The 21,580-nt window shown below is 42.2% G+C and overlaps 2 protein-coding genes across 18 annotated transcripts in view; one reads left to right on the top strand and one right to left on the bottom strand.

Moving 5' to 3' along the window:
- Nucleotides 1-17,470, bottom strand: part of LOC139085399 (bridging integrator 2-like) — a 71,756-nt gene extending 54,286 nt beyond the window's left edge. Inside the window, exons 1-3 of the mRNA XM_070632452.1 lie at nt 17,415-17,470; nt 16,912-17,349; nt 2,579-2,818 (exon numbers count right to left, since the gene is read on the bottom strand). Coding sequence (XP_070488553.1) covers nt 2,749-2,818; nt 16,912-17,349; nt 17,415-17,470 — 564 coding nt within the window. The 3' untranslated portion in view covers nt 2,579-2,748. The remainder of the gene's footprint in view (nt 1-2,578; nt 2,819-16,911; nt 17,350-17,414) is intronic.
- The window catches only part of FAM184A (family with sequence similarity 184 member A), a 135,172-nt gene continuing 130,806 nt past the window's right edge, over nt 17,215-21,580 (top strand). For all 17 annotated transcript variants that reach the window (XR_011522644.1, XR_011522642.1, XR_011522648.1 and 14 more), the window contains exon 1: nt 17,215-17,870. Coding sequence is in view for 9 of the 17 variants with exons in the window: in XM_070559345.1 (XP_070415446.1) it covers nt 17,703-17,870 (168 nt within the window). In the remaining 8 variants the exon portion in view is untranslated. The remainder of the gene's footprint in view (nt 17,871-21,580) is intronic.

The raw sequence follows: 21,580 nt of genomic DNA, 5'->3' as shown, positions 1-21,580 counted from the left end.
CAATACAAAATCACTATACAAAAATCAGTTGCATTTCTATACACTATCAACAAATTATCCAAAAAAGAAAAAAAAAACAATTCATTTACGATAGCATCAAAAACAACAAAATACTCAGGAATAAATTTAACCAATGAAGTGAAAGATCTATGCACTGAAAACTATAAGACATTGATGAAACAAAGGGAAGAAGACAGAAACAAATGGGAAGATATCCCATGTTCATGATTTGGAAGAATTAAGATTGTTAAAATGTTCATACTACCCAAAGTAATCTATAGATCCGATGCAATTCTTATCAAGATTCGAATGGCTTTTTTTTTACAGAAATAGAAAAAGTAATCCTAAATTCATATGGAATCACAAAAGACCCAAATAGCCAAAGCAATCCTGAGAAAGAAAAACAAAGATGGAGGCATCACACTTCTGATTTCAAACTATATTACAAAGCTATGGTAATCAAAACAGTATGGTATTGGCACAAAAACAGACACATAGGTCAATGAAATAGAATCAAAAGTCAGAAATAAACTCATGCATATATGGTCAACTAATATTTAACAAAGGAGCCAAGAATACTCAATGGAGAAAAGATTGTCTTTTCAATAAATGGTGCTGGGAAAACTCGATATTCACATGCAAAAGAATGAAACTACACCTCTATCTTATACCATTCACAAACATTAACTCAAATTGGATTAAAGACTTAAATATAAAACCTGACACTATAAACATCCTAGAAGAAAACATCAGGGAAAATTTCCTTGACACTGGTCTTGGCAATGGATATGGATACGACAGCCACAGCACAAGAAACAAAAGCAAAAATAAATAAGTGGGATTATATCAAACCAAAAGGCTTCTGCACAGCAAAATAAACTATCAACAAAATGAAAAGGCAACCTATGGAATGGAAGAAAATATCTGCAAACCACATATCTGATAAGAGGTTAATATCCAAAATATACAAGGAACACATACAACTCAATAGCAAAGAAATAAATCATCCAATTTAAAAATGGGCAGAGGACCTGAATAGCCATTTTTCCAAAGAAGATATTCAAACAGCCAACAGGCACATGAAAAGTGCTCAACATTACTAATCATCAAGGAAATGCAAATCAGTATCTCAATGAAATATCACCTCACACCTGTTAGAATGATTATTATCAAAAAGACAAGAGGGGTCAGCTCATGGCAGAGTAGTTATGTTTTCACGCTCTGCTTGGGTGGCCCAGCACTTCGCCAGGTCAGATCCTGGGCAAGGACCTAGCACCACTCATCAAACCATGCTGAGGTGGTGACCTACATAGCAGAACTAGAAGGACCTATGCCTACAACTAGAATATACAGCTATGTACTGGGCCGCTTTGGGGAGAAGAACAAGGAAAAAAAATGATTGGCAACAGATGTTAGCTCAGAGCCAATCTCTAAAAAAGAAAAAATGACAAGATAACAAATGTTGGCAAGGATGTGATGAAAAGGGAACCCTTGTGCACTGTTGGTGGCAATGTAAATTGGTGCGGCCACTGTGGAAAACAGTATGAAGGATCCCCAAAAACTTAAAAATAGAACTACTATGGGATCCAGAAATTTCACTTCTGGATATATATCTGAAGTGTCCATCAATGGATAAATGGATAAAAATGAATGTATATAACGGAATATTATTCAGCCATAAAACAAAGGACATCCTGCCATTTGTGACAACACAGATGAACCTTGAGGGCATTATGCAAGTGAAATAAGTCAGATAGAGAGAGAAAAGTACTGAATGCTCTCACTTATATGTGAAATCTAAAAAAAACAAACTCATAGAAACAGAGAACAGATTGGTGATTGCCAGGGGCAGGGGGTAGGGGGTGGGGAAAATGGATAAAGGTGATCAAAGAGTATGAACTTCTAGTTATAAGAAAAATAATTCCTAGGGATGTAATGTACAGCATGGTAAATATAGTTATCAATGATGTATTGTATACTGAAAGTTGCTAAGAGAGTAGACTTTAAAAGTTCTCACCACAAAAAAAAAATTGTAACTGTGATGATGGATGTGTTAACTAACCTTATTGTGGTAATCACTTTGCAATATATACATATATCAAATCACTATAGTATACACCTTAAACATATACCATGTTATATGTCAATTATGTTGCAGTAAATCTGAGGAGAAAAAAACTATCCTCATTTTCAAATATATGGCACAATGCATTATTACTGGAAAAGAACTAACATTCCTCCTCTTTTCTAAAAACATTTTTTTCCTGCTTCAGGAAAACATGGATTTGATTTCTTGGAAGTAGACTTTCCTGGAATCTTTTTTAACAAATGAACTGGACATATACTATTTTGCAGCCTCCGAGTTTTGTCCTGCTCCTCTTCTATAATTGAGAGGGCAAAGTCTGCAGGCTGGAAGATCTACCACCACTGCTCTCGCTTGTACATCAGCTAAGGTGTCTTTGGTTGCAAGTTACAAAACACCCTCAGCCAAATTGACTTAAATAATAGAAATTCATTAATGTATATATCAGGAAGTCCTAGAGCATTCAGGTTTCAGGGGGTTGATACAGCTACTCACCAATGTCATCATGAACCAGCTTCTTTCCATCTCTCCACTCTACCATGATTAGTGTGTCCTGGCTTCATGCCGGGTGTGGTAATGCGGAGGGTGTAGCAGTTCCAGGCATCACATACAGACACAGCAAGGTCCAGAGACAGAAGAGGGGCTGTGTCTTAGCACAGGGAGCCTTACCCAGAAGCCTTCACTTCTTCACGGGTAAGAAGCGGGTCCCTGAACCACGTGCTCATAAACCAGTTCCTAGCAGGGGAATAGAAATACCATGATTGACTCAGATCAATTAGGATTGACCTCTGAGCTGGGGATTACTGCAGAATCACATGCAGGATAGATGAGTATCTAAACAAAATAGGGGTCCTGTTAAGAGAGAATAAGGGTAGAATGGATATTGTGTAGGAAACCAAGACCTGTTATACTCTCTCACCAGTATTTCCTTGCAAGTGCATTGATTGAAACCTGTTTTTAGAGCTCATATTGCTTTTCTCTGACTTTGCTACTCTTCCCCTTTTCTTAATGATATTTGCAAAATCAAGTTTTTCTTCAGGTTAATAGCTCTCTGCTTTCCTGAGACATACTCAAGCTCATTTTTGCTATAATTCCCTTTACTTTGTAAGCCTGATTCTAAATAGAGATGATTTTAGGCACAGTCCTCTTTTCTCTTGTCTTCTTGGTATTTGGTGTATGATAATTTCTTGGATAATTTTCCCCCTTCACCTCAGCTGACAAAAAGTTACCTGCTTCGTATTCTAAGGAGCCAGCTCTCTTTAGCATCTCACAGATGAGACCTACTCCCTCTGTGTTCTGTCTTCCATGAAGGTAGTCCACTACTATGATCAGAATTGATGTATAAAGACGCTTTGAGCATTTCTAATCTGGGGTGACAGAGGTGTTTTGGATACTCAACAGTGAAACATGAAATCCTTTATGTTACATACTTTCAGAGACCACTCTCTACACCTTCTTAATTTTATGTACTTTCTTAACATTGCCTTAGGCATTCAATGTAGGCAAGCCACAACCATCTTGAGAACATAGAAATCGCATTGTCACCTACTAAGTCTACTCCTTGACCTCAACAATTCTCACTCCAGCAATTCTCTCCCCTACTTATTAGTCACACTTGGAGGAATTAAGAGTCCCACTGACTGTTGGCCTACAGCAAATCCTAAGTGGCCAATATCTTATGTTTATAATCAACTTCACTCTTTTCATGAAAATTAAACTCTGGGGGATCTTCTGATGTGGGAGGGAAAATGATCTTCAGCTTCCTTCCTTTGCCCTGCCCTGACATCCATTCCATGTTAGAATATTGTTCAGTTTCTTCCTAGTATTTCTCTATTTATAATGGATTTATACCCTTTATTCTTTAATTTCATTTGTATCTTTATTGTGGTTCCCTGTCTTCTATTATATATCCAGGTGCACCAGCTAAGGATAGGAATATGAGAGATTCACATAAAGGACATTAACATGATTTATACTTAATATTTAAGTATTATTAGTATACTACATCCCATGCTCAAGCTCAAGAAATGTTATGCTTTTATAGGAGACAAATGTGGGTATGGTGGGAAAAGCACCAATGTTAGAATCGAAAGAGCCAAGTCTGAGCATCAGCAACTTAACTTGCCTTATGGCCTTAGGGGGGAATATTTAACTTACTTAGCCAAAGTAATTTTATAGTAAAGTGAAGCTAATAATATTTATCTCAAAGACTATTTTGAGATTAAATGAGATCATTGATATGAAAGTGCATTGTGAGAAACAGAGACATTATACGGTATTTCTATTATCCTAGAGCCTACCAAAGCATAATAAGGATATAGAAAGTAGTTTTAATGTTTTAAGAAAACTAAAAAAATTAGTCAAGACAGAGAGGAGAAAAGCTAAATTAGCAGGTGGCTTTTTCAGACAAAAATATGCAGCTCTGACATCAATGCCCTGCTCACATTCCCTCAGCCCACCCTCGAGGTCAGACATTTGGGGAGACAATTTGCTCACCTCCAATGACTTCTTACCTTAAGCATTCCTCTGTCTGAGGGCTCCTGGAGTGCTAACCCCCAGGAGCACACTTCAGCCAAGGATATTGATGGGTAAATACTCCCACTTCTTTGTCCCTTGTTGGGTCTATTTCAAATGTGTTTTACACTGTCTCTCAGAGGGTCCACAGTGGTTTCTCACATCAGTAACCTGCACAGTAACAATTCACTATCTTTTGCCCTGTCTCCCTCTATTTCCTGTCTCAATTCCTCCCTCCCTCACCGGGCTTCTTGCAATCACTCCAAATAAACTACTCGTATCCAAATCCTTGTCACAGAATCTGCTTTGGGTAAAACCCAAAGGAAGACATCTCAACTTTTCACTTCTTAATTCAGTTATGTAAAACTTGTGTTACAGGTGTATGTTTGTTATGGCTCTCATTTTGTTTCAGTCTTTGCTTTTCACTGTTCTTTTTATAAAGGTAGCCTGCGAAATTGGAGAGTAGGACAGGAAGAAGAAAGGAGAAGAGGTGGAGAATTGAAAGCTCAACTCTTTTCCTTAAGTGAATAAACATTTTTGAGAAAGGAAGTAGCACTTTTCAATCTGTGAATAAAACCAGTCATGAGGCAGAGGTGAGAGAGAACAGTGTGAACCACTGGATGGAAAGGATGGAAGATGATGTCATCATTGTTCTGACCTCAGTGTTCCTTCAGACATAATTTTTCTAAATGGACTCCTCTCATTATTGCCTCTTCTGGTCCCCCCTTTTTATACTCCCTGAATTCCTCCTTCTTAACCCCAGTTCTCATCCCCCAGGGTGACACAATAAAATCCTCAGATGAGAAAAGAGAAGGAGCTTCAAGCAAGACTGTGCCAAAATGCAATGCTTTGTCTCTAAGTTCTGAACTTGGATGGGCTGCCTTGAGAACAGCAGACATTTACCAATGCCAAGGACAGGCTGGGACATGAGGGAGCAAGAGTTGGCTGTATGTGAAGGGGGCTAAAGGAGGACGGGAGGAGACAGAAGTGTATCCAAACATTTATCCAAGGCGCTGTCCCTCCCACACTGAATCTCAGCCTAGGAAAAGATAACAACATTAATAATATTCTTTCTCATTGTCCTTTTCTCTCTTCCTGTTCTTCCCATTCTCTGGAAGGATAGAAGTTGGACCAAAAGTTCACAAAAGAATAGAAAAAAACTTTATTATTTCTCATCTGGATATTTTAACATCTTCTCTGGGACAGACACACCCAGAGAGTGCCATGAAAAGTAAAGCAAAGTTCTTCCTCTTGAGCACCAGATTCTGGAGCCAGGATGGAGGGACTGGACAATCAAGAATTTGCTTCAGATCTTCCCCCGATAACTTAACACAGGTTAAACACACACACACCCCTGACAGGAAAACACATAATCATACAACTCCTCTCACTAGGATCTTTCCCAGCTTCAGCACCAACTTTATAAAATACATGGATTATTTCTTCTCTCTCAGTGCCTTTGAAGAGACAAAGGTTATTCTGGTAAGAATAGATGGGATTTATAAATTAGGGTTCTTAACAAGGAAGAGATGGGAACATTTAATTAAAGGAGACCAGGAGACCTTTTACTGGTGTATGGGACTGGCTTTGGTGATGTAGCAGATGCTCTTAGTAACCTGTGCTACGTCCACTCAGCTCCCCTTTGATTTTCGCTGCAGCTATTGTGGGCTTTCCCATGCATGCCCACAGAGTCCCACTGTAAGTGCCCTCTTCATCTGTCTGACTTCCTTTCCCAAGTCCTTCTCTGAAGCAGTGGAAGCTTATATAGCTGCATGTAGGGCAAGCCCAAAGTGTAGGGAAGAAATACCTGCAGGCATGCCAGAGGATAAACGCTCAAGCCCCCCTCATTCTTTAGAGGGACAATTCTGAGGAATGTTCTACACGGTTCCTCAGAGGATCCTCAGAAGACTTGAGCCCCATTGCCCTCCATGGTGGTTAGCTCAATAACATAGCTTTTACTGACTATTCCATCTCCCTTCTCTCAATAAGCTCCCTTCCTCCCTCCTACCTTCTGGAGTCATCTCACAAATAAGTTATGTAAATTCAAATCCTAACCTCAGGCTCTGCTTTTAAGAGGACCCAAACTAAGACAGTAATACCAGATATAACTCTAAAATAAGTGGACCCTCAGGATAGTAGTCTGGAAATGGTTTACTCATCAGTCAGACGGAAACAAAAACTCTATGTCGGTAGTAATTGTATTGTCCATACCTCTGGCATAAATACCAAACTCTCAACTGCAATGAATAGGATGTGGGGGCAGGGGAAGCTTTGTTTATCTAGTATGTCTATTACTGGAATGAAGAGTCAGGATAATCATATGAGTAGTGGAATTGCCCGGCTTTTGTAAGCTGCCTTAGAAGCCTTGAAGAATGCCTTAAAGAAAGAGACAAATTCAGTTCAGCCAACTATCAACTCAAGGCATTCTGTGAAAGTCAGAAGTCTTCCATGACAGAAGGTAAGAGACCTTGTGGCAAAAGGGCAGACTGTGTTAAATATCAGGTTCAGAATTTAATCTTAGGAGGAGTAGAATGGCAAAGGAGACTGAACACACAGGTCTCCTATGTTAAAGATCTATGCTCATGTCATGGCTTTGACAGAGAAAGACTGGGACTCCAAGCCTTGGGATGAAGGCAACTGTGAGGATACGTATGAGGACCTTAAACCCTGGATGCTCTTGAATCATGGAGGCTGTAGAAGCTGCTCTCTCCCCCTCGCTAGAGGAGAGCCGTCTTCCTTTGCCTGGAGAGGATGAACATGTCCCTGAGTTGAATGCCTTGCAAGATGATTCTTGTCTTCCTTGGAATCCCCTCCACTGACTCCCTCAATTGCCTGCAGATTGGTAATGAGAGTAAGGTCCTAGAAAAGCACAAGAGGGGAGGTACAGTCTGTACTATGGGAAGAAATAACTTACTGAAAGAATTACAGAATATGTACTAAGAGGAACAAGGAAAGATCTATGAGAATAGATTTGAAGGTGTTAAATAAAATAAGGTGAGTGAGATACAAGGCTGAATAGGGGAGAGTTTATTAGAACATATAACATGACTCAGGGTTTAACATCCTGTCAAGGACACCTGGAGCTTGTCCCAACACACTGCTAAGATGGTGCCTTGAAGGTTGAACATGACAATGATGTAGAAATGCCAGAACTGCCTTCTCAGAGTATTAAGGAACAGGTCAGAAGGCACAAGGAAGTAAGCATATTATAAAGAGGTTTTTATGTGAGACCCACTGCCTGACCATGTTCCCCAGGATACTCCTTTCACTAGGGCAGTGAGAAATGCACTAGCATTTTACAGAAGCTCAGTGGCAGTGTCCTCCATGAACCAGGGTTCCTAGAAGAAAATGCTGCCATAGAATTGAGTTCCCCGGGGTAAATCAGAATGAAATAATTTCATGATATTAGAGGCCAGGTAGCTGCACTTAAACATCAAAGGCATAATTACTGTAATAGGCAGCAAGGCTGGAGGGGTAACCAGGGTGCCTGGACCCCAAGGGTTTGGAATAATGGCTAGTGGACCTTTGTGTTCCTAGGGATAGGAAAGACAAGCAGCCTGTGAAAGTATTACTTGACTTTCATAATCAGAAAAAAATCTAAAGCAGATGAGCAGCAGGCTAGGATCAGGAATCACATAGGAAATGACAATCCTTTGTTGAGTTTCCAGATCTGAGACAGTTCTCAGACTCAGAGCCCAATGACTGAAAGGGAAACTCGATCCCCTCAAGGAAAGACCATGCAGCTCCATCATAAATATATACATTAACTCTTCAATTCTTCCCCCAAAGGGACTTACAGCTATTTATCCATACCTTTCAAGGGCTGCTAGATACAGAATGTATGGTGACACTCATAATAGGAGACCCAAATGCCATCATGACCCCATCAATAAAGTGGGGGCTTAAGGAGGTCAGGAAATAAGTGGAGTCCTGGTATAAGGCATCTCCAGTGAGTTTACAGCCCATCTTGTGGTCACTCTCCCAAGACCCAAGTGCATAACTAGCGTGGATATACTTTGTTATTGAACTTTGCATTTCTAACCCTTTGAAAGAAGTACACCACAAATTTGGTCTCTTTATTTTTAGAGGCAGCAGACACCACACGGGGGATACTGCTTCAAACCATTTATTGAGTGACTCAAAAATTTTCCAATTTAAAGTGAGGCCCAAAGCAAGAGAAGACTCTGTAGCAGGCTCAGGCAATGGTGCAAGCTTCCTTGTTGCTAGGACTACATGACCCAACAGACTCAGTTGTGCTAGAGGTGTTCAACGGAGAGTGGCAACTCAGAGCTCCAGAATTCTGAATCAAGGCATGCCTCTTGCCACAGAGAATCACTCACTGCTTGAAAAGCAGCTTCTGGTATACTAAAGGGTCCTAGTAAAGACCAAGCATGTGACCATGGGACATCAAGTGACTGCCACCAGGAGTGTATTGTCAAATCATCTAAGTCATAAGGTGAACTTAAAGCAGCAATCCATCATATGATGGTAATGATACATACAGGATCAGGCCTGAAAAATTCCAGAGAGCAGAAGTAAATTTCATAAGCAGATGACCAGACTTCCAGGTCACCACCCTCTGTTACATCAGTGATTCTCTATCAGTCTGCAACCTATGGCCTCAGGAGATGTTCCCTGTGACCAACTGACAGAGGAGAAAAAAATTGAAGCATGTTTTAAAGATGGCTCAGCTCAATATTTTGGTACAAGAGAAAATGGTCTGCTCTTGCACTATATTCCATTCATAGGTAGCCTTAAAAGACAGTGGTAAGGAGAAACTCTTGTAGCGGGCAGAGCTTGGAACAGGCACTTGAGGCACTTGGCGTATGGAGGAAGACCTAGCCTGACATAAGGATGTATACATATGCTCTGCTGTGAGTGGTGAATTACTTGACTGATTGGTCAGGGGCCTAGGATTGGCAAGACTATAATCGAGTATAAGGAGGTGTGAGGGAGAGGTATATGGAAATACCAATAAGAGTAGAAATAAATATGCACATCTTCATATCTCACACTAATGTCTGCCAGAGTGTATCCATCACTGAGGAGGCTCTTACAACCAGGTAGACAGGATTCTTCTTGGGTAAATCTCAGCCAGCCTCTATTCTTGACACCCCAATGCTAGCGCAGTGGACCCATGTACAAAGCAGCCTTGTTGGCAGGCATGAAGGCCATGCACAGTCCCAATAGTATCAGCTCCTTCTTACCAAACTGACATAGCTACTGCTTCTGCAGAAGTTCTGACTTGTTAGCAGCAAAGACCAATACCAAGCATTTGATATGGTACCAGTCCTCAAGGACACCAGGCAGGCACTTAGTGGCAAGTTGATTACATCAGACCCCTCACTACCCCCTCTGGAGGAGGAAGTGATTGATCCTTACAGGAAGTAAATCCTATTCTGGATATGTGCTTGCTTCCTTGGCCATAGTATCTCCTTCAGGATTATTATCTGAGGGCTTATAGAATGATTTCTTTACTGACATGGTATCCTGAATAACATCACTTTGGACCAAAGGACCCATAGTGAAGGAGATATAACGATAAGACAACAATGGACACAAAACCATAGGACCCACTGTTCCTACCACATACGACATTATCCAGATGAAGCTGGTCTGATAGAATGTTGAAATGAACTGTTAAGGGCTCTGTTAGTTTGAGAACAATACCCTGCACGGTTGGGTGTTGTCCAACAGTATGTGCTATATGCATTGAGCTAATGATCAAGATACAGCTCTGTATACTCAATAGCTAGAATATATGAGTCTGGAAACCAAGGCGGGAAGGTAGGAATGGCTCCTCTCACCATCATATCCAGTGAACCACTTGTAGAATTTGTGTTTCCTATTCCCATGTCCTTAAGCTCTGTTAGATTATAGGTCTTGGTTACCATTTGGGGTGGGAGGGAGCAAATCACTTCTAGTAGGGGATAGAGCAAGTCTCACAAAACCTATAGCTATGACTACCACCTGCTCACTTTGGCTCTTTATGCCAAAGAACCTGTGGATAAAGAAAGGTATATTTTATACTGGCAAGGTAATTGATCAGATTAGCATGAACGTCTGGGATTGTTGCTAAATAATGGAGGCAAAGAGGAGTACTCCTAGACCTCAAAAGATTCACTGGGATTCCCCTTGTTCTTCCACGTCTGGTGATAGCATTGAGAAAAACTGTAGCAACCTCAGTTTGACCAAGAGTCTAAGCCCTTGGTTGGCTTAGACTCTAGGATGAAGGTCTGGGTTTCCCCACCAAACAAATAATGAGACTAACTGAAGTGATTGTCAAGAGCAAGGAAAATCTTGAATGGGTGGTGGAGAAGGGACCTGATGAATATCAATTAATGGTCTTTGAAACAGTTGCAACAAGCGACATCTGCTTGCTACAGTTACTCTCTTGCTTTAAGTCCTTTTTAGGATTAGCAGCTGGCCATGACCTTAAAGAATTCATGACAGAATGAATTCTATATAGGGCAAAAATGGATCCGAAAAGTGAAAGCGATAGACTGTAGCATGTGTCTCATGTCACTTCCTTTGACTTCAGCTGCAGAGGTGCTGGACAGTTCCTATGCATGCCACAGATACCCCTTAAGCGCCTGCTGCATCTCTCTGCCTTCCTGACTCGCCATACTCTCCAAAGCCACAGGAGCTCACTAAGCCTACACTGAATGTCCAGACAGACTGGAGAGCTGATTCACCTGGAAGCCACCCACAACGGATGAGTGAGGAGAATCAGTGGATAAACGCATCAGCCTTCCATATTTGGGTGGGAAAATTCTAAGATACATTCTATACCGTTCCTCAGAGAGTCCTTAGTGGGAGTGAGTCCCAATTGATCAAAGCCGTAGCCAGCTCAATGATGTGTCCTCGAATGGCTTTTCCTTCTTTCTCTCTCAGTTTCTCTGCTTCCCAAGTAAACTACGTGATTCAGTCTCTGCTTTTAGAGGAACCCAAACAGAGTAGATGGATAAACCAGTTAGCTGCTAGTTGATCGTGATGTTTATGGAAAGGGTTGGCTTTGTTAACAAAGGAAAAGCTAATAGCTTTGATGGAGAAAGTGAAGTTAATTAAAATTTGGAAACAAACATTTATTGAGCATTTTTATGTATCAAGTATTTTAGAAGGTATTCAATACCATTTTCAACTGCTTGATGTGACAGATGAGTTTTCTGAACTCATGGGGAGGGAATAAAAAAAGAGGAAAACAAAAAAAAGGAGCACATAACAAGACATCAATGAATGACAGTCAATCTCTTTTATAGTGATGTCTATCATCTCACAGCCATCTGTATTTACCATTTATCTAGACAGATCTACAACTTATTTGGGATTATACTGTGTACCATGCTTTGGGTGTGTTATGAGGTGAAAGTGAAGGTTGGGACATGACTGATTTGTGGTATATGCAAATAAGTACAAAATTATGTTCTAAAAATATGAAATAATTCAACATTTAATATGTGAGAAACATAGGAAACCCTCAAGATCATTTAGTCCAGTGTCCTAGCTTTACAGATGAAGAAAAAGAGGTGGCTTAGTGGCACAATCAGGTCTGGAATATCAGGATTCTGATACTCTTTCCACTATACTTGGAGACTTGCACCAAGGGAATAGTTGTCATTTGGAAAACGTTTAACACAAAATATTTACTGTATTCGTGTGAAGTCTTACACAGATCTAGTGTGTCTATTGATTCTTCTGGAGTTTAGTTGCTTGTCCACAGTCTCTATTGATTCTGAGTTCCTTATGCTATTAAGCCTTGTTGCATGACCTTAGATTAAGTCTCATTCAAGTACTGAATATTCCTAAGGGGCTTAACAATGTGATGCAGAAGAGAGCTAGAAGGTTCCTTGGAGACCACCTGGCCAACCCCACCAGGCAGGCATTTTTATAGACATTTAGCATCATTCTCAATTGACTGTCTGATTTGAACTCTATGACTCTTCTGGCTCAAATGGGAGGGAGGGGAAAAGAAAAATGGAGGAAGAAGGACATTTCCCCATCTCTTCTTTAACACTTCATATCCAGATGTTCTCTATAGTTAACCACAACATTGAGCAGGAAATGACTGTTGAACCTCCACAAGGGAACCATTCAATAAATACTTATTGGCTGATAGAACAGCATTCTCTGAGTATCTGTTCACTGGAATGGTTTTCCCTTAAGTATCGAGGGTACCTTTCATTGAAATCAGTGTCCATTTTTTTATTGTGGTAAAATATACATAACAAAATTTATCATGTTAACATTTTTTAGTACAAGTCAGTGCATTAAGTACAGTCACATTGCTGTACAATTATCACCACCATCCACCTCCAGAACTTTTTCATCCTCCCAAACTGAAACTCCATGCCCATTAAATAGTAACTCCTCTTTCCCACCTCCCTCCAAACCACCATCCTACTTTCTGTATCTGAATCTGACTGCTCCAGGTCCTCATACAGGTGGAATCATACTGTTTGTCCTTTTGTGACTGGTTTATTTCACTTAGCATAATTTGTTTTGTTTGTTATTATAATAACCATTCCAATGGCTGTAAAGTAGTATCTCATTGTGGTTTTGATTTGCATTTCCCTAATGATTCATGATCTTGAGCATCTTTTCATGTGCTTATTGGCCATTTGTATATGTTCTTTGGAGAAATGTCTATTTAAGCCGTTTGCCAATTTTTTAATTGGGTTGTTTTTTGGTTGTTGAGTTGCAGGAGTTCTTTATAAATTCTGAATATTAATCCCTTATCAGACATATATAATTTGCAAATATTTTCTCCCATTCCATGGGTTGCCTTTTTACTCTGATGTCCTTCAGTGTACAAAAGTTTTTAATTTTGATGAAGTCCAATTTATCTATTTTTTATTCTGTTGCCTGTACTTTTGGTCCACTAACTTTTGAACTCACATTTCAATCTTAATTTTAATTCTTGACTTTGGGTACTGCTGCCTGAGGTTAACTTAGGTTTTCTGGGGCCTGAAGTACATGCAATTTGGGAGGCTTAAGAGAAAAGTACAAAAGATGTTACTTTCATAAATTTTTACTAAACTTTATAACCATGTTATCACTAGTTAGGATGCCTCCTGGAAGGAGTGATGTAAGCTTCATTAGCCTCATCCTTAATCAGCCTTTATAACCACCACTACCACTTTCTTCTTCCCTCCCCCTACCATTTCTAACAATTCAGAAAGCGTCTAGGGAATTTGAGAGCCTGTGAGACTCATTCCAACTATAAATTGTAATTGAAATATCAGTGAAGGGAAGTATTAGTATAAAAAATTTCCAGTCAAAGAATATCAGAACAGAAATTCTCCTATAAATAGCTTAAAACCATTACTTAGTAAACCAGAAAGAACTGGGGTTTAAAATGCCTAGGTCATAATTCCAGCTCTATTACTAACTGGTTTTGAAAATCTGTGCAACTCAAACTGTCTGATCTTCAATATGCATAAAATAAGAGGTTTGGATTTGCAGTTCTGTTCCAGCTCTAATAGTTAATCATTCTTTTTACTTCCAGTTCATTCCTTTACCTGCTTTTAGTAACTATCCCCCTGTACCAGCTTCTACCCCTGCTGTGCCAAAATTCTGCCTTCCCATGAGCCCGCTTCTCAGGTATCATTCCCTCGGGCCTGATGCTTCCGTCCATGGATTATGACTCCTCCTTAAGGAGAAGTTCTAGGATATCACAGATGAGAAGCTGCCTACACAGATGCTTTTTTTCACATACTGATAGGTTCTGGTCTCCTCTTGTAAGCAATATTTACCTTATCCTGTTGTATTCAAATTTGATTACTGTACTACCTCTCCTATTCTATATTCAGTTGCAACTGAACATCCCCACTTAGATGTCCCGCAAGTATCTCAAAGGGAACATGTTCTACACCGAACTTATCACCTTCCCCCACCTGTCGGTCCTCCTCTAGTCCCTGTCTTGGGGGAAGCCCTTGACTGCTCTCACTTCCTCAGATTCAAAGTCCTGTCTGTTTTACCTTATGGATGTTTCAGATACATCCATTTCTTTCTATTCTCACTGCCGTATTTTAGGTCAATGGTCCATCCTCTCTCACCTGAATAAGTGTAATAGCCTCTTAACCAACTAGTCTCCTTGTCTATAAAGTTGCCCCTGTAATCCATTTTCCATAGTCACAAGAATTACAGTACTAAAGTGCAAATCTGATTATTTCATTCACCTGCTTAAAGCACTCCAGTGGCTCATCATTGCTTTCAGAATAAAGGCCCAAGCCCTTATGAAGGCAAAGAAGCATCCCTCCCCATGAAAAGTCTGGATACCTGCTCTACCTCCTATTTTGACATCCCACCAAAGTCCGCTCCAGCCATGTTGTATCCCTTGCGTTCCTTAAAGGGGTTCTGTTCTCTCTCATCTTTAGGGCTTCACCGTCGCTACCCTCAGAGCCTGTAGTCCGCTTTCCCTACTCCTCTTTATCTGAAAAACTCATCCTTCAGAAGTCCGTCCAATTATTATCTTTTTGTGTGTGTGAAGCCTTCTCTGACACTGCAAGGCTAGCTTAAGTGCCCCTCTTGTGAGTTCTTTTAACACTTAGCACACTGTGTTGCACCTTATTCTTTACTTGTCTCTCTTTTCCACAAGACTGCTAATTTCTCGAGGACAGAGACTGATTCTTAGTCATCACTGCAGCCTCAGCACCTAACGCAGTACCTGGCACACAACAGGCATCCGATAAATATTTCTGCATAAACCATCTCATGAGAGAAACAGGTACTAAATAAAGATTTCTTGCCTAACTAGCCTCTCCCGTTTTCCTCTCCTATCGTATACCTTCTTTAATGGATTTTTAAAAAGCGAGATTCTAGGTGATGGGATTATAGGTATATTATGTTATTCTTTATGTTTCTATTCATATATTCTACATGTATTCTATATAGAATTAAACAGAATTCTATATCAGATGATCTGTTTTATCCCATTGTCGTAGAGCAAAAATATCAAATTCATGTAATGAGACTTAGGAAAATATTCCTCTTGGGCTATGCTGTATAGTGATTGCAGGAACTCATGTATGATGAGGTTCAGAGTGAACTACCAGTGGACCAGGGCCACAACCTCTAACTCCCAAGTTATGGTGGGTAGAGACTGACAACACTGTCTCCTTTCAGAGGAGCACTTGAGGGGTGAACAGGGTCAGTGACTCAGCTGAGGCTACGCATCAGTCTCCTAATTTCCAGTCCTATACTCTTTCCACTGTATCATAGAGACAAAAACAAAAAGACCTTCTTTGTCCTAGCAAGACTTAGCTATAAAAATTTAGGGAGCCTTTTGAGCACATACTTCTGCTCAGAATACAAAGGATGGGAGAGTTCTAAAATGATTGTGAACCTTCCATGTCTAGAATTTAATGAAATAACACTAGTTCCTAATTCTCTTTAATTTCATTTAATTACTAGAGCTTAGGAAGGGAGTAAAATTTGCATAATATTTGTTTCTGGCCATCTGCTCCATTCAGAACCTTGGAACTAGACAACATTTTCTGGAAGGTCTATTGTGGGGAGGGAGTAGGCTGAGTACCTAGCATCTGAGAAAATACATAGCCAGTTTCAGGTGTCCTTTCTGGAATTCTAACAGTTCTCAAAGTATTTCAGTTTCAATTTCAAATTCCTATTCAGTCTTCACCTTATTGGTTTAGATTTTGTCACAATCAGATACTTTATGTTAATTTGGCCCCCAACAGGATTTGTTAATAATCTCAGATTTATATGATGGTTAGAGCTGCATGCTAAACAGAAATCACATATCATAATGTGGGGGAATTCAGTTCTGCAAAACTCCGTGGAGAACAGATTTTTAAAAAATAGGCACAATTCTACATTTTTAAAGTTTGTGTTAAGATTGCCCTAAAATGACTTATTTACCTCCACACAGGATCCACGTTAAAAAAAAAATCATTTGACCTGCAGAAGTAGAGATGTTAGGAGAAAATGAGTAAAGAAATAACACATTTAGGAAGGTGAAAATGTACAAGTAATGACCCATTTTGGCCCAGCCCCAAATCTTTAAGGAGCTGACACCTTGTTCCATCTTCTATTTTTCCCCCTTACTTCCAGCCAACTAGATTTCATTTGTTAATGTCTGGGGCTCCATTCGACCGGGAAAAAGCAGCGGCGCAGCGCTATACCCACCGACTGATGACGTGTGCTCTCTCCACACAGAGACACTTGGCATGGAATGAGGGACAGTGCCTGGCACGTAGTAGGTCAGCCTAAGACACTATAACATTCCTATGTGTGTGAGTCTGGAAGGGAGGGGCAGGGCAGGGCAGGGATTGTCGGATTCCCCGCTCCTTCGTTACCCAAGTCTCCGGTGCGGAGGCCAGCGTCGCTGGACGGGAGCCTGCCGCTCTTCGCGGGGGAGCGCCACCCCGGCCCAGCGCACGCGATGATGCACGTGGAAAGGCTCAGCACACTGCACGCGCTCTGCCAACCGAGGCGACCGGGCCCCATCTTCTCCCGGCGAATTTTTGACCTCGAGCCGCACGCGCACCTCGCTGCTTCCCGCGCCGGCCGCGGCTCGGGGTCCCGCCCGCCCTCCGCGAGGCGCCCGCACGGGCCGCGGGGCTGGCGGCGGCGTGGGCGGGGCTTGGCTGCGGGGAAATGACGTCGCCGCCCCCGCGCGCTCCGCGGGCCGCGCGCCCTGGTAACGGCGGCTCGGCGGCTCCCGCGTCCCGCTCGGAGTCCCCGCCTCCTCCCGCAGCAGCCCGCCCCGTCTCCTGCTCCCTCCGCAGTCCCCGCTGCGGCCGGCTCGCTGGGGCCCTGGTGCCCGGTGGGAGCGGGAGCTGCGGGCCGCGCTGCTCACGACGCCTCTGCCAGGCGCGCTGAAGGGCCGGCGACAGCGGGCCGGGCCCCGGGCATCTGCCCCGCGTCGGTGTCGCCTGCGGCCTCGGGCCGGCGGGGCCGCCCGGTCCCTGGACGGGGGTGACCAGGGGGTCGCGGGCGGGCGGGCAGACGCCTGCAGCCGCGGCTGTTGGACGCCGGGTGTCAGGTCGGGAAGCGGCCGGCCGGGCTTTTGCCTGCCAGACGTCGTTGCTCCGCGGGCCGCCCCCGCGCGCGGGGACAGGTGTCCCGGCCGGGGTCTGTCGGGAAGATGGCGACCCCGGGGATGAGCTGGCAGCAGCACTATTACGGCGGCTCGGCGGCCGGGGCGGCCAAATTCGCGCCCTCACCGGCCGCCGCGCAGCAGGCGGGGCACAGCCTGGACTACAGCCAGGACCTGCACCTGAAAATGAGCAAGAAAATCGCCCAGCTCACCAAGGTAAGGGCGCGGCGGCGGGGTCCCTGCCTGCGTCCCCCGGCTCCCCTGCCCGGCCGGGAGCCTGCGCGCCCTGCGCCCGTACGCGCTGAAGGGGGTTGTTCTAGGGAAGCAACAGCCGGAGACTTAGCTCCAAGAACCCTTCAAACTTCGGGGGACACCGGCGACGTTAATTTCCACTTGCCCGCTCCACGGCACGGCTGGGGTTATGGGACTTGCGCCCCTCTGCCCTTTAGGGGTAAGCCTGCACAGAACAAATTAGTATCTACTTCCTTTATTGCACAATAACTAAATCCCTTTTGTTTTGCTCTCCTACGTGTGCCGAGGCTCCACGAGGCGTTACACTACAGTGCTGTATGAAGTACAGTACCGTGTTTACCCAGCATGACCCGGAATCTTCGGAAGTGAGCAGTATCTTTGATTGACTGTCTCGTTAAGGGGTGAATAAACCTTCTGAGCAATGTAGGAGGGTAAAACATACCTTGCGTGCCAGTTTGGGGGTTTAATGAGTCATTCCTTCTCCTGACAAAATGTCAAACAAGGCTTATTAGGTGAATCATGTGCCTGCATTTAGTTGTGTTCCAATCTATCCCCAGATAATTTTCAAAAAGCAAATAGCTTGCAAATTTGGCCAACTGTCGTTTCGGATGGTACTTGGATGGTGAGCTTTTTTCTAGTTTAGTAAACGTTGATAATGACAAAGAGCTTGTATCTCTGTGAAGCAAGAGCAGCTCAGATGGGTTATATTGCTCCGTTTAGATATCCAGAGCCATCTTTCTGTACCCATTAAGTAAGAAGTGATTCGTGGTTTCTGGAAGTGAGTAGAGGTGACAGACCTTAATGGTTTAAGCTGAGTCAGCTAACCACTTGTTCAGAGTGTTGGTAGCAGAAGAGAGGAGGGGGTTTACTCCCAGATAGCCTCTCAGGTCGGAGTCTTTCAACACCAAAATTCTCATTATATAATTTCATTACGAGTTGGCACTTTTGAGAGTAAAGTAAGACACAGTGGGAAGAGAGGAAGGAAATGGGATGCAAGAGGGTAGAAAGATTTTGGTGGAGATATGTGGTTGAAGATAGAAAGAAAAATTAACATGAAAGGACTAAAGAATTGAGGGAGCAACTGCGAGAACAGAGGAGAAGGTGTGAGTGCATGATGGGAAACTCAGCCGGGCCAGGCAAGGCAGCAGTTTGTGAAGCTCTGTTTTTGTTTTATGCCAGCGCTGTTTTTGGAGGTTGCTATGGGTCCAGTTTTTACTGTTTCCTCTTGTGACAGAGGGTCCCCAAATTCAGAGAAAGGAAGATCCAAGAAGGCACTCAGTAGTATACCATCAGAGCATTTATACATTGGGAACTAAAAGCCAGGCTTCCTAAAACCGTGTTTGTTCTCCAGAATGCTGATGTCCAGAATGAAGCCCATCAGTATATATTTATTCTGATTTTCTTTTCTGCTGTGTCCAGAACATCTGTCCTTCTTATTTTAGATTGTAACCCTTTGGAGTGCTTCTAAGTAATAGAAGCACTCAGAAAGTTGGTAGTGAAACTGTGTACAGTTTAATAAAAAAAATTTATCGTCTCTTCAGAGAACTACTTTTCCTTTTATTTTTGCTTTTTCAATTTTCTGTTCTTGTGTCAGGAAAAGAAAAGAAAAATGCAGCACAGCTGTTCCAGGTGGGAGTAGAGGGAAGTGGCTGTCATTTTGTCTTCACATTCCCACCTCGAACCTACTGAGACAGGAGGCTGTCCCCACGCCTGTGCTCTCATCACGGCTTTGAGGGCTACACCTACTCCTTCCTGAGCGTTACTTGGACTCTCTGATTCAGTGTTTATAGTTACAGTCTTTAAACACTCGTGCCACCCCCTCTGCCAAGTGCCTCAGACATGTGATCCCTTATACTAGGGTTTCGCAACCTCGGCATTATTGTTATTTGGGACTGGATAATTCCTGGTTGGGAACCAGGGAGTGGAGGGGCTGTTCTGTGCATTATAGGATGTGTTTAGCAGCATCCCTGGTGCTGCCTGTTAGATTCCAGCAGCACCCCAGCACACACACACAGTTGTGACAATAAACATGTCTCCAGACATTGCCAAATGTTTCCAGGGTTGGGGTGGGGGAGTCATCCCAGGTGAAATATCTAGAGTTTCTCCCACCCCAGTCTCTTGCCTTTATTACTAAGATAAGGCCTGAGAATGAAACAATGTGCTGGTAGGACTCTGGTGCAGCCAACACCCTTCAGTTTCTGAAACTTGCAAGACGATCTGCCTCCCTTATATGCCATTTTAGAAACTGTCAGATTTTTACAGTCACATACACTTATTGTAAATACTTTACCGTAAGAATGACATCATGAGTAAGATATTGACTGTTAGAAACTTTACTGGTATCTGCCATTGGAATTTTAACTCATGAAGAGTTCATTAATAAATTCACAAAGGCAGAGGTACGTTAATGGAACTATGGTGGGGACTTGACAGGAGCTTACATTTCAAAATTAGACATTATAGAGATAACCATTAAAATGGGATTTTATTTCTTTTGGAATGAGTCAGTAGAACTAACTCTTCAGTATTATAGTTAGCATGGTGCGGGAATCTGACATAGTGTCTTGAGTTACAACTCCTGCTCTGCCACTAACTAGTGGTATGACCCTGAGTGAGTCATTAATCACTGAGCCTCAGTTTCTTAATCTTTAAAATAGGGGTGCTTTAAAATAGGGATGCTGTCTCTAGGATAGCAGACTCTTAATTCAGGCTGTCACTGAAAAGAGATATTATATGCCAACAAACAAAGTATTAGTAAAATACTAGATAATTCATTTTTTAAATGCTCCTCTCCTTTTAAAATAAACCGTTCGGTATTTAACAGCGTTATGTGATAATGCATTTCGTTGGAGGGTTTTCTACTAAACTCTTTAAAAATGTATACAGTAATTTTTCTTCTTTTGAATATCAGACTTCAAATTTTTCACATTTGTTCTGTATTATAGTACTATATGGAAAATACGGTATGCATTTTTCAGAGATTTGGCTGGCTATGCGAGGATAAAGAAGAAGGTAAGCTATATTATAATTTTGCACACAGGAAGAGTCCATATATTTTTAACTGACTAAAAGGCAGTCTTGCTGGAGCTGTATTTGTTCAGACTCTGTTTCCTAAGAACCTCCCATGGCAGCCGTCTCATGGAAGAGCTCCAGTTCTTGAGCACCTTGTATGTGAGGGGCACTTTGCTAAGTGTCAGAGGTACAGCGGGAGCAAGAGACAGGCTCTGCCCTTTAAAGTGAGTATTATATTTAGGTTAGTTGTGTCGAATTTTAAGAATTACTGTTAGATTCGTGAGTCACATTGTGGCAAATTTCTGGCATTGTTAATGGCTGAACCATCTCAGGATAGGCAGAGAAGCTGGGTGGGTTGAGTTATGTTTTATAAGATCACATTTGTGTACTTCCCTACTCTCCACTGTGTTGACTGTTTAGTGCATTTGGTTGAAAAGCAGGACTTGTGGGATGTAATTATAAAACAGCTTTATTTTTCTCACTCACTGTCTTTTTTGGTTTACTCTGTGAGATAGCCTCATCCTCTGCCCATGGATAAACTTGACTTTTCAGGTTGCTTTTTGATAAGGCAAGTTGTCCTTCAGTAACTAAGTTGCGGAAGTCTCAGTTTGATTATTAAAATGTCCAGTATCAATAAATAAAGACCCTAAACCAAACCTGAA

Source organism: Equus przewalskii, chromosome 9 (genome assembly GCF_037783145.1).
Source record: "Equus przewalskii isolate Varuska chromosome 9, EquPr2, whole genome shotgun sequence".
NCBI classification, from domain to species: Eukaryota; Metazoa; Chordata; class Mammalia; order Perissodactyla; family Equidae; genus Equus; species Equus przewalskii.
Note: the sequence above shows the minus strand (reverse complement) of the source record. Positions and strands in the feature narration are given on the sequence as shown.